The sequence below is a fragment of the Ictidomys tridecemlineatus genome, chromosome 5, assembly GCF_052094955.1.
Source record: "Ictidomys tridecemlineatus isolate mIctTri1 chromosome 5, mIctTri1.hap1, whole genome shotgun sequence".
NCBI classification, from domain to species: domain Eukaryota; kingdom Metazoa; phylum Chordata; class Mammalia; order Rodentia; family Sciuridae; genus Ictidomys; species Ictidomys tridecemlineatus.
In genome coordinates, this window is record NC_135481.1 from 29,720,498 (window position 1) to 29,737,785 (window position 17,288).

General features: G+C 36.3%; 2 protein-coding genes across 4 annotated transcripts in view; one reads left to right on the plus strand and one right to left on the minus strand.

Annotated features, from left to right (window-relative positions):
* LOC110598200 (RNA polymerase-associated protein LEO1) overlaps positions 1–17,288 on the plus strand; it is an 86,096-nt gene that overhangs the window by 44,198 nt on the left and 24,610 nt on the right. The window lies entirely within an intron of this gene.
* Positions 1–17,288, minus strand: part of Tmod3 (tropomodulin 3) — a 76,327-nt gene that overhangs the window by 20,546 nt on the left and 38,493 nt on the right. The window contains exons 3-4 of one of the 2 annotated variants that reach the window (XM_005316579.5): positions 15,827–15,983; positions 187–309 (exon numbers count right to left, since the gene is read on the minus strand). In XM_005316579.5, coding sequence (XP_005316636.1) covers positions 187–309; positions 15,827–15,983 — 280 coding nt within the window. Of the gene's footprint in view, positions 1–186; positions 310–15,115; positions 15,135–15,826; positions 15,984–17,288 lie in introns of those variants that run through there. The other variant, XM_078049612.1, reaches the window with a different exon arrangement.

The window sequence follows — 17,288 nt, forward strand, 5'->3', positions numbered from 1 at the left end:
TTTCACTATTGAGAATATTTAAAGAAACCTGCATGTCAGATTGCTGTGTGAAATACAAAGCCAAATATATGGCTACTCATCGTTAGCAGGTTGTTAGGCAAAGCAAGCATTTGTAGGATGGATACTGGGGCATCCTTTGGTCTCTCCCCATCCCAGGTACTATTCACAAATTTGTTTTAGGGATACCTGCAAGGTCACACAATTCTGTATCAGAAGCACTCATCAAAGCTTCTTCTAATTCTGGATCAACAGATACACTTTCCTCTGTCAAAGTCTGTACAGGTTTCTGTTTGGGGATAAATATTTTTCCTGTAAAATAAAAACATTTTATTAATTTCACTACTATAGTTATTTAACTCATTACCATTTTACCTTTCTTCCAACAAACATTATTAAAAGTATACACAACCAAAGTTGAAGGAAAAGTCAAGATTAACATCCAGTGATTGTTTCATTTTTTATGCAGGTTTATTGAATTTCCAGGACAATACCTTAGAAAGAAAAGATAACAGAAATTTTCCCACCTGAGGAAATAAAAATTGGCTCTTTTTAGAGTAATTATGAGTTGCTTTATAAATACTGACTCAATAAATGAATAAGCAAAACCCACAACACTTTTAAAAAAATCCAATGTCTTTTTTTTTTTAATTTATTTTTTTTCAGTTGTAGTTGAACACAATACCTTTATTTTGTTTGTTTATTTTTCTGTGGTGCTGAGGATCAAACCCAGGGCCTTGCACGTGCTAGGTGAGCGCTCTACTGCTGAGCCACAACCCCAGCCCCAATGTCTTGTTCTTAAGCAACAAATTGCCATAGTCACTTGAGGAATGGTAGAAGCAATCATGACTCTAGAAATTTAATTTCTACTTACAAAGAAATTCCCATATGTTCTGAGTGGTATTCTGAAACTCTTTTTTTTTTAAAGAGAGAATTTTAATATTTATTTTTTTTAGTATTTGGCAGACACAACATCTTAGTTTTTTTTTTTTTTGTATGTGGTGCTGAGGATCGAACCCGGGCCGCACGCATGCCAAGCGAGCGCGCTACCGCTTGAGCCACATCCCCAGCCCGGTATTCTGAAACTCTTGATCACTGTGCCTCTAAGCATCAATGGACACTAAGAAGGTTATCTGTGCTGGGCATCTCCCACATGTGACTATTAAGTTATAGTGAGAATAATGATTTTTTTGCAACTCCACATATTCAAGTCTTTCGGGTTATCAAAATCAAACCCAGTGCCTCACACATGGTAGGCACTTAAAAAAAAAAATGGCATTTGGTCAATCCAAAATGTGTTTGGATTAGTAGGGCTGAATTAAGTGAATATTAACAGAATGCTCAATTAAAAGTAGTTTAAACTTGTGCCTCCCAAGCATTAATGTGCACTGCAGTAACCTGGTGACTGATTAAAGTGCAAATTCTGACACAGCAGGTCTGAAGTGGGGTGGGAGATTCTGCATTCCTAACCATAACCTCCCAGATGATGCTGACACTGCTTATCCACAGAATGTTCTTAAAGCAGCAAGGATTCAACCAGTAAGGATGTTTATTATCTCAATAACAAGGTTCTAGGGTTTAGCAGCTCAGTGTTGAAATGAAGAATCCAGGCTCTTTCCACGTTTCTTTTTGGCTGCTCCAGCATGAAATCCTTTGTTTTAAAGTCTTCAAAGTCTCAAGATGGCCTCTACAGTGCCAATTGTCTGTCTCCATGAAATAAGACAGGAAGGAAAGAAGGGTACTTTCTCAATTGTCAACTTTTACAAGAAAAACTTCCTCAGACTTCTCTGGTCTTACCTACCAGCAATGGGTCACATGTTCATGCCTCAGCTTCAAAGGTAGCTTTGAAGGAATCATTGCTGAATGGGCAATGAGTATCTATCCCAATATTGAAAGCAAGTGAAGTATGTCTATTTCCTTAATTCCCTGAACATTTACCCATGGCTACATTTACATATTCTGCACATGTGCCTGAATTCTTCAAACTTTTCAAGGACCTGGTCTACATTCTGTTCATCCTGTGTCCTTGCCTAGAGCACAGTAAGCAATCCAACTTGTTTGATAAATAATTTGGTGATTATCTCCAGATCAATGACCTCACTTTATAAAGTATAATTTTAATATGTTGGTTCAAAGTAACAGCAGAACTAACTCAAGAGGAGAAGTTCTCAAACTCTCCCCCAACCCCCCCTTTTTTTTGGGGGGGGGCAAGGATACTAGGGGTTGAACCCAGGGACACTTTACAACTGAGCTAAATCACCAGTCCTTTAAAAATTTTTAATTTTGAGATAAGGTCTTGCTAAGTTGCTGAGGCTGGCCTTCAACTTGTGATCCTCTTGCCTCTGCTTCCTAAATTGCTGGGATTACAACTATGCACCACCACATCCAGCGAGAAGTTTCCAAACTCCTAAGTCAGTCCTTTTTTCAATAAACTAGTGGCTTACAGACTTAATTTTTTTTTTAGCAGTAGACTTCCCCCCACCATAAAAAAAAGCCAAGTTATATGGGAGTATACATAATTGATCTTACTATCAAATTTTGGAGTTCTGGTGATTAGATAATCTTTTATTATTGGTCACAGAAAAAGACAAATAGCAAATCATTATGTTCTGATAATTCCATGGTAGTTTTTACTGTTGATATTAAAGGATTTCAGTGCATAGTATCCAAGGTTGAGAACCAATGGATTATGGAATTTGTTGACTGAATAAAACTACATAAGCTATTTACCATAAACATTTAAAAATTAGGGCTGGGGTTGTAGCTCATGGCCTTGCACATCTGAGGAGCTTGGTCTGATCTTCAGCACCACATTTAAAAAAAAAAAAGGTAGTATGCCCATCTATGACTAAAAAAAAAATTAAAGAAATTGAAAAGTGAAGTAATACTATGTTAAATAGCTTCATTTAGTCTTCCTAGAGTATATATATATACCAAAATATCATGTTGTACACCACAAATATACATAGTTTTTATTTGTCAGTTAAAAAAAAAAGACACTTGGCCTACAGGTTCTAGGGGTATATAGTTAAGTGGTAGAGCATGTGCTCAGTATGTACAAGGCTCTTTCTTGATTCAATTCCCGGCACCAAAAGAAAAAACTAATTTAAAAAAAGTGGCATACTGGGGCTGGGGTTGTGGCTCAGTGGCAGAATGCTTGCCTAGCCTGTGTGAGGCACTAGTTCGATCTTCAGCACCATATAATAAATAAATAAATAAAGTTTTTTTTTTTTTTTAAAAGTCGAATATACAGTTTAGGGAGCATGACTTTAATTGCCACTTCAGATTGATTATATTTTCCTGAGCTCAGTCTCTCACTTGCATTTTCAATTGTCTATGGCAGTGGTTCTCATTGTTGGAAGCACAGTGGATTTTCCAGGGAGCTTTAAGAAATTCTGATATCTGGGCTGGGGGTGTAGTTCAGTGGTAGAGTGCTCACCTCACATGTGGAAGGCACTGGGTTTGACCCTTAGCACCACATAAAAATAAAATAAAGGTATTGTGTCCATCTACAACTAAATATATATATAAAAGAAATTCTGATATTCAAATTTTGCTAGTCCCATCTTACCCTATGCCACTCCAGTCAGATTCTGGTTTAACTGGTCTAGTGTGCTGCTTGGGGCTCTTGAGTGACTCCAATGCATAGTATCCAAGGTTGAGAACCAATGGATTATGGTATTTACTGACTAAATAAAACTACACAAGCTATTTACCATAAAAAATTGAAAAGTGGGGGCTGGGGTTGTGCTTAGCAGTAAAGCGCTCGTCTAGCACATGCGAGGCCCTGGGTTCGATCCTCAGCACCACATAAAAATATATTAAAATAAAATAAAGGTACTGTGTCCAACTACAACAACAACAATAACAACAAAAAAAATGAAAAGTGAGGTGATACTTATGCTAAATAGCTGCATTTAGTCTTCCTAGAGTATGTATATATACCAACACATCATGCTGTATACCACAAATACATAGTCTTTACTTGTCAATTAAAACAAAACAAAACAGAAAGAAAACCAAACTATTGAATACTTGCCTATGTCTTATTCAAGGATCTAATGGACTCTAAAGCATTACTAAAATCTAAGATGTTTATTTTTGTAATCCTCATCCACATTTATTAAGAAGTCTCATACATGTCTAATTTTTCCCATGTACAAACTTTTGCTAATGCTTTAACAACAAAATGAATCTCATCATAAAAAGCAATAGGGCTTCAGCCAGAGACATGAAAAATTGTGCTCTATTTGTGTAATATGAATTGGACTGCATTCTGCTGTCATTTATAACTAATTAGAATAAATAAAATAAATTCAAAGAGTAAAAAGCAACAGGACAAAAGAAAACAAAACTCTCAAGGACCTATGGATTCTTTGATAATAGAATTTTCCTCTATTTATAAAGCTCTCACATAGTTTGCTACCTCTTCTGGCACTCCTTTTTATGATAATTTCTCTGTATGTAAAACAATTTTGCTGTAAAAAAAAGAACGTCATAGGGCTCACCTACCAAACCAGTTTGGCTGTTCACTACTGGGAAGCAGTGGCATGTTCTGCTGTTTATAAGTTGACTACAAACTGAAATTTGTATAATATTCCTGTGTATCTACTCGATTTACCATATTATTGCACAATTACTTGGAGGAACATTTTATTGCTGAAACATGAGGTAGGGCAACACCTTGAACTTTAGAGGACATGGAAATTTTCCAAGGTGTCATGGTGCATTTATGTTTGGGATCGGGTGGGTGCATGTTTTCCTATTTGGAAATATATCCTCTGAGAAGCCTCTACAAAATGTTTTAAAACTATTTGCAAAACAAAGTAGTCCTGAGCACATGAGATATTTGCAACTGTATTTCTGGACTATATGCTATAAGCAAATATTTAGATCCTTAAAGAAGGTAGGAATTCAATATTTTTAGTGTAATAAAAGAACTCACAGTCTATTACACTTCAAAAAAATTGCTGTAGAGATATTTAGCTTTATAATATTGTGTTTTAAATAACACAATTTTAATCCCTTTGTATTTTCTTCATGGTTAATTTAATACTAATACACTGCAAGAATTTTTTAAAGGCACAAACACAAAATCTAGTTATACAAAACAATACAAAATTTAAAGAGTGTCTACATATTGATTTACAGACTTAAACAATCCCTTTCAAAATCCTAGTTGCCCATTGTTGATTTTGATCTGGAATGTCCCTCAAAGGCTCATGTACTAAAGTCTTGGTCCCCAGTGCAGCAACACTCTGAGCTAAGGCTCTGGGGAAGCAACTGGATCATGAGGGCTCTAACCTCATCAGAGGACTAATCCATTGATGGATTCATAGGTCCATTGGGAGGTGGTAGAAACTATGAGGTGGGAGCCAGTCAAAGGGAGTGGGTCCTTGGGGGTGTGCCCTTGGGAACTATATTTTGTCCCCTGCACCTTGTTTTTTCTCTCTACTTCTTGGCTGCCACAAGGTGAACAGCTTTGCTTTGCCACACCCTCCTTCCATGATATTCTGTCTCACTACTAGCCTAGAAACAAGAGAGCCAAGTGACCATGGACTGAAATCTCTTAAACTGAGCCAATATCAGTCTTTCCTTTTGTTTTTCTCTGGCATTTTGTCATAGAAGTAGAAAGCTGACTAACAGATCTGTTTTATATAACGTCACAAGCTAATCCAAAAAGACATATAGAAATCCAAGGGATCCAGAAATAGCCAATCTTGATAAAGACCAAAGTTGGATGACTTATATTTGCCAATTTCAAAATGTAGTACACAGGTTGGATCCCCACTACCTCACACCATACTCAAGTATTAATTTCAAACTTATTTATACTTTATAAAGATATGATGGCCAAAGCACAAGTGACAGAAGAAAACAAAGATAAACTGGACCACATCAAAATTAACATTTGTGAGGCAAATTATACTATCAAGAAAGTGAAAAGATGACCTACCAAATGGGAGAAACTCTTTTCAAATGATGTATCTGATACAAGAAACTTTTGTTCAGAATATATAAGGAATATCTACTCATCAATAATAAAAAGACAACACATTTAGCCATATTTAATAAACAGGAAAAATCCTGCAAATTTGATACAGATTTTATCCAAAACCATCTAACAAATGTATCAGTATTCTACTTTATTACAATCATCTTGCTTCTGATGTGTTTTTTTCCCCAAGTCATGATTATTTATTTATAGAAATCTCAATGTCCTGGTAAGATGATTTAACCTATGTAAAGAAACTGGTTTATAGTAAACATAACAGACACACATTAATTCCTTATCCATACTGCCCCTAAATTTCTTTTCTTTTTTTTTAGTTGTAGATGAATATATATATAGATAGATATTGATATAGCTGAGAATCGAATCCAGTGTCTCACGAGTGCTAAGCAAGTGCTCTACCACTGAGCCACAACCTCAAACCCCCAAATTTCTTGTACGTGTGTGTGTCAGAGAGAGGAGGAGGAAGGGGAGAAGGAGACAGAGATTTTCAAAACAAATTGGCAACACATGGATAAAGGAAAAACCATATAGTCCCAAGTATCTATATTAGTGGTTCTTAAATTCAGAATAAGGATTGTCTAGGCATGGATATTTTGAAAAAGCTCCAGAGATGATTCTGTTTCTTACTAAGACTGACAATCATTAATCTGTATAATTGGGGGAAAGGAGTAGTGGGGATTAAACCCAGGGCTTTGAACATGCGAAATACATACTCAATCACTAAACTACACCTCCAGCCCTATAATCTGGAGGTTTATGTTATCTTTGATTGATCTGATTATATTTTTCTTCTTGAAATATGGTCAAAAAGCCCTGGCTTATAATTTTTAATCCATGTATTTAAAAAAAAAAACCACATAATGTCTGAGAAAATAGCTACTCATTTCTATCCTTCAGTAAATAGCATTCTATCTAAATGCCATTAATTTCCTTATTTAACATGGAAAAATCCAAAACTAGAATTTTAAAAATTGAAATTATAATTCTTTAAAAAATTTTTTTGTAATTATAGATGAACAGAATGCCTTTATTTGTCTATTTTTATGTGGTTCTAAGGATCGAACCCATTACCTCACTCATGGTAGGCAAGCGCTCTGCCATTGAGCTACAGCCCCAGCCCCTATAATTCTTTATACTATAGCAAAATACAAAATTAAGCAATGACTAGATCAGAAAAAGTCATCCAGAAAACTATGAAATAACACATCATCGCCCCCAACTGAAACAAAACAAATAAAAAAGGGGCTGTGACTGTTGGTTGCCAAGAATGTTAAATTAGTTCACCAAAGTTTCTGCAACCACAAAGTGGCAGCTAAGGAAATAGAAGAAACCGAGATAAAAATTCATATAACAATAACTTCAATGTATGGCAGTTATCCAAAAACACCTCTGTGACATTAAAAAAAAAAAAAGAATTTCCTGCCAAAATTCTTGTTATTGTCACAAAATCAGTAAGGGATACTGTGAACCAGTAACAATTTTATTGCCAAGGACCTTCCTTCACTAGTCCTCATCTCTTTTGCTCTGACACAAAGTTACAGCTACAAAAAATATTAAGAATTATCTTAGTCACGACTTCCATCCTTGCTAAACATACACACACATACACACACACACACACACACACACACACACACACACACACACACACACACACAAAAGAGATGACTCTTATCTAATTTCTATAGAGTTGAAAGGCTCTCATTTTTACTGTTTTAGTTGTCTTGTTCCAGAAAAGATTTAAGTCAACTACATCACTGTTTCCAAGAGGTATGGACATATCTTTTGACAGGAAGCACACAATCCTCAAATCAGCCAAACCAAAGAATGAGGGGGTAGTTTCTGGAAGAGTACTTTTGTTTTGACCCAATGATACACATGATACCTACTGGACAGTAAGATATGGTCACCAATATGTGCTTATTTATTCAGCAACATTTAATGATTTTGTGTATACTAGATAATGAGCTAGAAAGACATTATAAGAAAAATAAAAAATCTTTTATTGGGGGGGTGCTACAGTTTGGATCTTGAATGTCTCTCAGAGGATCACGTGTTAAAGTTTTGGTCCCCAGGCTGATGCTACTGGGAGATGGCAGAACCACTGAGAGGTGGGGCCTTGAGAGAGAAGCTCCTTAGGTCACGAAGGGGTGAGGCATGTCCCCCAAGGGGATTGTGGAACCCTAAGCTCTTCTGCCTTCTTTGCTCCCTGACTCATGATGTAAGTAGTTTTGCTCCGCGCCCATGCACTCTCATCAGATTGTGCTGACTCACAATAGGCCCAAAGCAATTGGGTCAGTTGATTATAGACTAGAATATCCAAAAAATATAAGCCAAAATAATCCTTTTCTTATAAGTTAATTATCTCAGGTATTTTGTTACAGTGATAGAAAGCTGACTAACAAAGGAAGCTAATACTCCAGTTGGGGAAATAGGATAGCTAGTCTTTTATTCTAGAGATTTCTACTTCCAGTCACGATGGTATAATGGACAGGATTTATCTACATGCCTAAAACAATCACTAAATGGATAAAATATATGAAACAATACTTTCAAGACACTGATTATCAGGCGACAAAGACAATGCTCCCCAAGAAGGGGGCTGGTGGTGGTGGTGACTCTTACAATTGCTTAGCTAATTCTCTAGAACAAATTTCCAGGCAGTAGAGCAGGGAGCAGGAATTCAGGCAGATCCTGGCAAACTCTGAGCTGCAGAGACAAAGCTGAGGTCCAGAGAGACCAAGGTAGCTAGCATTTGCAGGATAGAGGACCAAAGAGAAGAAAGCTGCACAGACAAAGAACCCAGGAGCTGTACAGGGAGTTGCCTTGAATACTCAGCAGATCATTGATCTAACACATGAATGTGAGTATATTTACCTTGAGCCAAGGGAAAAAAAAATCCGAAATATTAGAAGTTATAATGTCTGCATTCACACAGGGCTAAGAATAGCTTCTGTTCCCACTAGCCAGACTGGAAAACCTCAGAATTCACAGGACAATTGAGTAGGGAACTCAGAAAGGCCTTGCTTCAGTAGTGGGGAAATAATTAGCCTTAAGCTAAACACTGCTCCAGTCCAAACCAACAAATCTTTGTGGTTTTTTTTTCTTTTTTTTCTTTTTGGTACTGGGGATTGAACCCAGGTGTGCTTAACCACTGAGCCCATTTCCAGCTTTTTAATATTTTATTAGAGACAGGGTGTTTCTGAGTTGCTTAGGACCTCCCTAAGTTGCTGAAACTGACCTTGAACTCACAATCCTCCTGCCTCAGCCTCCCAAACCACTGTGATTACAGGTATGTGCTGCCGTGTCTGGCCCACCTAATCTTAAAAGCAAGATTCTAAAGAATCAAACTTTCAAGGAACTTAATCATATCCCAGAATAAGACTCGGTATTTATAGGATATCAATATATCTACCTTCCAAAAGTTAAAAACTAATATTCAATAAGAAATTGCCAGCATACAAAGACGCAGGAAAAATCAAACCATGAGGGGAAGGAAAAAAAGTCAGTCTATCAAAACTGATTTAACAATAACAGATGACAAGATCTGCAAGCTAGGGTATTAAAATTTATCATGCTTATATTCAATGTGTTAAAAAAGTTAAGTAGAAACTAAAAAAACAAGAAAAGAAAAGGAAAAAAAGGAACATATGGTTGGTCAAATAGAAAATAAACCATGCCAACAATAATCAAAAGAAAGCAAGGGGCCCGGGGCTGTGGCTCAGTGGTAGAGTGCCTCCCTCGCTTATGTGGGGCACTGGGTTTTTTTTTTTTTTTTAAGAAAGAGTGAAAGAGGGAGACAGAGAGAGAGAGAGAGAATTTTAACATTTATTTATTTTAGTTCTCGGCGGACACAACATCTTTGTTGGTATGTGGTGCTGCTGAGGATCAAACCCAGGCCGCACGCATGCTAGGCGAGCGCGCTACCGCTTGAGCCACATCCCAGCCCCGGCACTGGGTTTGATCCTCAGCACCACATAAAAATAAAGATATTGTGCCCATCTACAACTTAAAAAAATCTGGCTAACTCCTTACCCCAAAAGGAAAATGGTATGAATCATTCCAATGATACAGGGTGAGCAGACTGAAATACAGATGACAGCAGGTACATGGCTAATTTAAACAGCTCATTTCAAGTATCAGCTTGGGAAGAACCACTTTTCAGAGGTATACAAGGGATATTTCAAACTCATAAAATATCACTGCACAAGAGACAGCTGGGCTGGGGATATAGCTCAGTTGGTAGAGTGCTTGCCTTGCAGGCACAAGGGCCTGGGTTCAATCCCCAACACCACACACAAAAAAAGACAGTTGTATCTTGAATTTATTGGAGCAAGTTGCCCATTGATAGTTACATATTCCTGTTGATTCAGGCACATTTTCTGTCTTACTAAAGAATCACGTTTCCTCCAAAGAAATCATGTATTAATAAGCAAGATGAGGGAAGCCATTTTTAGGATAACAGTGACTTCAATAAGTTTTGTGGAAAGCTAACCTAATTGAGAATAAATAAATTAGAAAAGTGTATGAGAAGTCCTTGGTTTAAAGGAAGCTGGTTAAATTTACCTCTGAAAAAGCAAGATGGAGTGTGTGGGCATTTCATTCTCAGGGTGGGAAAGGCAAAAACAAGGAAGGGAGGAGCCCATCCTGGATGAGTCAGCAGCTGAAATGGAATTCAATGGCACACCTCTGTGTATTATATAAGGTGCAGCCATAGCTCTGGTCCAGCCATGAAATAGGAACACAGGGGAAAAAACAACAACAACAAGAACAACTCGGTCTTGGTAAGGGTAAATATGATACTATCAATGGAAAGGAGGACTATCAGCAAAGCAAAGCAAAATGACAGGCAGTAAAAAATATTAAAGACTGGGGCAAATTATTTCTCCAAGTAACAAATTCATGGCAATGCTCTAAGACAGAATATTTATGATCATAATCATGTGATGGGAAATAATTAACAACAGAGTCAGCATTCTGTGCATTTTCACTATTCTCAGGAAGAGCTAGATGAATACTTTTTTTCACCCTTACCATGGTCTATGCCTCAGTGTGTGTATATACATATATTTTTAATTTTTGTTTATTTTTTTATGTGGTGCTGAGGATTGAATCCAGTGCCTCACTCATGTGAGGTAAGCACTCAGCCACTGAGCTACAACCCCAGGCCAGATGCCTCAGTTTATATTTTGCAAAATTTTAAAGATGAAAAAGCTACAAACTTGGGCTGGGAATGTGGCTCAAGCGGTAGCGCGCTCGCCTGGCATGAGTGCGGCCTGGGTTCGATCCTCAGCACCACATACAAACAAAGATGTTGTGTCCGCCAATAACTAAAAAATAAATATTAAAAATTCTCTCTCTTTCTCTCTCTCTCTCTTTGAAAAAAAACAATAGATTAAGGATAACTTTAAAAAAAAGCTACAAACTTTTCTGATATTTTAAAATTATATCTACAAATGCTGGGATTACAGGGTATGTATGCGTGTAAAGGTATGTATACCTATAATCCCAGTGATTTAGAAGGCTGAGACAGGAGGATTGCAATTGAAGGCCAACCTGGAAAAGTTAGCAAAACTGTCTCAAAATAAAAATAAAAGGGGCTAAGGATATAGCTCAGTGGTAAAGCACACTGGGTTCAATCCCATGTTTTTAAAAAAAATACAAGTATGTATATATTTTTATAAGTAAAACATAAACTGAAATTATTTTAATTTTTAAACATTTAATTTTGCAACATTTAGATTCATTAAGAAAGTTATTTCCATTAATTATGCCAAGATTACTTGAGACCATAATATTAGTATTCCCACTGTGAATTTATTTAAGTTTAGATTAATTTAACAGTTACATATTATTGGTCTCCCTGTAAATAATGCACTTAAAAAGAGTTCTTAAACACAATTTTCAGTATGCCCTTACTAGTTGCCTAATGCCTTCTTTTCTGCTGTTACTAAAACTATACTATTAAAAATACAACATTTACTAGTGTAGAACAAAACATTCCCTAAACTGTACCTAGGACATGAGGCCTTGGAATTTCACTTTCCTCCTTCTCAGATGTTGCCATATGCTTTTTTTAAAAACAATATTTATTTTTTAGTTGTAGTTGGACACATTACCTTTATTTCATTTATTTATAGGTGGTGCTGTGGATCTAACCCAGAGCCTCACATTGCTCTACCACTGAGCCACAACCCCAACCCTTGCATATGCTTTTGATTTCATAAACTGTACAATTATAAATAATCATTTCATAAATCATGAAGTAGTTATTAATTTATCTACATATAATAACTCTCAAGTGGTCTTCTTACTCTATTTTTTTGTGGGGGCAGTGCTGGGGTTTGAACTCCGGGCCTTGAACTTTCTAAGGAAGTTCTACCACTGAGCTACGCCTTCAGCCACATCAGGTTTTTAAAAAACATTCTGAAGCAACAGAAAAATAAAATTTGCCAAGATACACACACACACACACACACACACACACACACACACACACACACACACACACACATTTGTTCTTGGTCAAAGAAAAAAAAATCTGAAAACATGCAATTTTTCAGTTTAATGAGAATTCCCTCCCGTCCTAGTCAGTTCTGTCATTTTAGCTCCAGACACAAGGTGTTCATTTTGGTCAATTAATCATCCTTCAGTTAGTCTCAAAATATGAGAAAGATTAATTCTAATAATAGGATACTGATTCTTTTAGTGATTTCTAATTTTTTTTCTTTAAAAAAAAATCAAGCAGTCATCTGATAGTTCTTAAAAAAAATTATGAGATCACCATGTGAATTTGGCATTATTTCTTAAAAGGAGTACAAGAAACAGAGTGACACTGATATAATATTCCCTGGTAAAGCAAGTTAATATTGCCATTGGCTATTGAACTCTGAATACAGTCCCTTTTATATGAAAAAACACTTAGTTTATAGACCAATGGTACATTTTACCAAAAAAGTAAAAATGCTTTTGTTTTTAACAGAGGCAGGTTTTCAAACTGTTTTATGAAAAAGTAGGAGAACCCCTACTGTCTGAGAAAGCTTACTAAATCTCAAAGTCTATCTCTTCTGAACTACACTATTAAGTAAAAAATTTGGGTGTCAACACAAAGTGTTCAGGACTGGGAGTCATGGAAGAGGCATCTTAAACAGACAAGTTTCTGGTTTTCTAGAGCTAAGAAGGATATACAAGTTAGCTTGATTAGGAAGTATATTATTAAGATGTAGAATTATTCTGAGGATCTTTTGGACTGTGATCAGGATCTTAGAGATGAGACACACTGAAAGGAAGGTATATTAGTGACTAAGGATAAACAAGGCTAATGATTTAAGGATTAAGAGTCTAGGGTGAGTTTAAGAACACCGGATCTGGCATTTTGCTATATTTCAAAGCAGAGCTCTACATCTAAACTTGTCAATTTTTGAAGAGGAATTTGGCTCTCTTCAGGTCTACGGCACAGTGTTTAAGTTCTGCCCAGTTTGGTAGTATATGCTTCCATCAGGTAGATTGCTGAAACTCAAAAACTCATTCCTGTGGTTCTAGACCACTCTTTCCTGACAGAGATTTCCAAGAATGGAAATCTCTTTTTTGGTAGTAATTATCCATAAGATCCTTTCCAGAGGGCTAGGGTTGTGGCTCAGTGGTAGAGTGCTTACCTAGCATGTGTGAGGCCCTGGGTTCGATCCTCAGCACCACATAAAGATAAACAAATATTTGTCCATCTACAACTAAAAAACATTTAAAAAAATCCTTTACAGAGACTTTCACTATACCCATTAATAAATCTGGTCCTTATATAAAGGCTATATGACATAGATGTCATCCATATTCTTCATCTCTATTATTTTCCCCCTTTCAATTTTTTATTTTCCATAATTATTCTCTATTTTCTTTAATCCTTCAAGATCTTTTCCTTGGTAACTGCAGGTTATGAATAGAGAACATACTAGGAATCTGTCTTGAGTCAGCCTGGAATAAATGCAGCTTTCATATCTCTTATTTTCTTATCTTCTTGTCCTGAAATTCTATTTTTTTCTGACATCTCTCCCTGTTTCTACCTCCATTCTTCTTCCTACCCAGAAGCCACCTGAAACATGCAGAATAATAAAAGGTGATTAACCAATATTTGTTCCCATAAAATTGTTCTCCTATGTAAGCATGGTGGGGCATTTCTGTAATCTCAGCTGAAGCTGAGGCAGGAGAATCACAAGTTCAAGGTCAGCCTCAGCAATTTAATAAGACCCCTTTCCAAAATAAAAAAAAAAATATATAAAGGGCTGGGGAATGTGGCTCAGTGAAGAGTACGCTGAATTCATTCCTTAGTACTGGAAGATAAAAAAAGCTATAAACAATAATGTAGGTATGTCTATATAAAAGAAAATACTAACAGTAGTCTTTTTAAAAAAATATTTTTAGCTGTAGATGGACATGATATTTTAATTTTATTCATCCATTTATGTGGTGCTGAGAATCAAACCTACACATGCTAGGCAAGTACTCTACCAATGAGCCACAACCCTAACCCCACCTTTTCTATGACAAATACATACAGGCCTTTGCCTATCTTTATGACTTTATGACTTATTACACTTAAAGACCCTGCATTGGTTTCCAACCCTTTTTGGTCACAAATACCTGAAGGACACGATATTCCCATCTCTAGCTGTATTGTAAAGGTTAATTTTATGTATCAACTTTGCTGGCTTACGGTGCCCAGATATTTAGTCAAATATTATTCTGGATGTTCCTGTTTAGGTGTTTATTCTTTTTTGGGGGGTGGTAGGAGAGGTACTGGGGATTGAACTCAGGGGTACTTGACCACTGAGCCACATCCCCAGCCCTATTTTTTTTTGTATTTTATTTAGAGACAGGATCTTGCTGAGTTGCTTAGTGCCTCTTTTTTGCTGAGGCTGGCTTTGAACTCTCGATCCTCCTGCCTCAGCCTCTTCAGCCTCTGGGATTACAGGTATGCACCACTGCGCCTGGCAAGTTGTTTATTATTGAGATTAATATTTATCAAGAGTGGACTTTGAATATAGCAAACTACCCTTGATATGTTGATGGGCCTCATTTGATCAACTGATGGTCTTAACAAAGACTGACCTCTTCCAAGTAAGAAGGAATTCTCTCAGCAGACTGCCTTTGGACACAAACCTCTCTCTCTCTAAAGAAAGAACAGAGGGGAAGAGTGAGGAGTGATAAGCTAGAAACAGTGGTGCCAGCAACTTAATGAGACTATCTTAAAGAAAGAAAAAGAAAAGTTGGGGATATAGTTCAGTGGTAGATTGCCCCTGGTTTCAATCCTGAGTACTGGGGGGGGGGGAGTAAAAAAGGTAAAAGAAAAAGGCTACACTCAAGTCTTCATTGAGGATAGATAAGATTGGACACTGTAATGGGAAGGAATTGAGCTAGAAAAATTTCCTGAAAGTACCACTAGTGAAGGATGCTAAGGAATTACATCTTTTAAAAAGGTCTTTGAACATATGGCATGAATAATTAACAACATTTGCATTCTGTAATACACTAGTGAATTTACCATAAAAATTTATCTCAGTACACTTTTAGATTGCTGATATTATAGAACTAGGGAGGGTTACTGTGCAAAATCTCATTTATAAGTCATTAAGAAAAAAACTTATTGGCAAAGTTGATAAAAAAAATCAAGGGTCTAAACCACATGATTTTTAAATCTATGGTATCATAACTTTAAAAGTAATGAAGGATGCACCTCTAAAAACAAGATTTTCTCCATATCTACCTATAAAAAGAAAAATCCAATGCCATCAGATGATGACTTCAAAATTCTGGGCTTACCTTTTTTTTCTCCAGTGTAGGGCACATAGTCTTCCCTGTCCTTTTGCTCCAATGCTTCCTTCTCCAGATATGAAAGGAGGTGTTCTCTATCAAAAGGTCCTGTGGCAGACTTTGACGTCTGATTTTTTTGCCGGAACCCTGCAGGCAGAAGGGCATTCTGCCAAAGAGAATATATTGGCCATTATTACTACCACGAATGCCAATATTAAATGTTTCTATATATTTCCCATATAAAAAAGAATTACAGACTAGAATGTGATGTAGGTGTTAAACTTCACTGCTAGATTTCAAGGCAGTAATATAAAAATGATCCAAATGAAGAACTTGTTTTTTTGAAAATAGACAATTCATTTACATTACTGTTAAAATGGGTACCTACATATTTTCTTCAGAAAGTATTCTAATAGCAGGAAACATCCTTTAGTTTTTAAGTGTCCAGGGATTGTAATAAAAAATAATTTTCTTAATACTTAAAAACTGCTAGGCAGGGGCTGGGCTTGTGGCTCAGTGGTAGAGTGCTCGCCTATCACATGCAAGGCCCTGGGTTCAATCCTCAGCACTACATAAAAATAAGTAAATAAATGTATTTAATAAAAACCAAAAAAAAAATTTTGCTAGGCAATTATGTACCTAAGACTAATTCTATCACAAAAGAATTTTAAATGACTATACATGATATTCCCTCCTAAAGACTTCCATTTAATCACACATACTTTTTCATGATATACATACATATATACACAAACACACACACATATACACCTATATATGAATATAGGCTATCAGGAGATTAATATTCACTTGTTTTACATAGACATAATAGGAATGCTTCCACACTATCCACTATGTGTTTGTATAGTGCATACATGAGCACTATGATGGACTTATATTGATTACTGTCACTGCTGCTCAAGGCCCAAGGCATTCTTTTTTTTTTTTATTGGTTGTTCACAACATTACAAAGCTATTGACATATCATATTTCATACATTAGATTGAAGTGGGTTATGAACTCCCAATTTTACCCCAAATGCAGATTGCAGAATCATGTTGGTTACACATCCACAATTTTACATAATAAGGCCCAAGGCATTCTTAAGATAAAACCAGAATTCAGCTTCCTTGGATTTTCATGTGGACATATAGTCTTTTTGAGTGCATGGACTGAGAGTGGGGATTAGGGGAAGAAGGATGATGGATTCAACTTAAGTTGTCTAAGGCAGTCCCTACTCTATAAATTTTCATGAAGCCACGAATAACATAGGGTGACAAGATAACGAGAGCATCATCTTTTTGTTTATCAAAATCCAGAGATGAGAATGCCTTAAATCCTATTTCTGGTATTCTTTTCCTCGACAAATGAAAGTCAGAGAAGTCACACCTCTTTTGTAACACCTCCCAATATTGGCAATGATGCTGAATCTCATAGTGCTATAAGTCAACTTTTCATTATAAAACTTGCT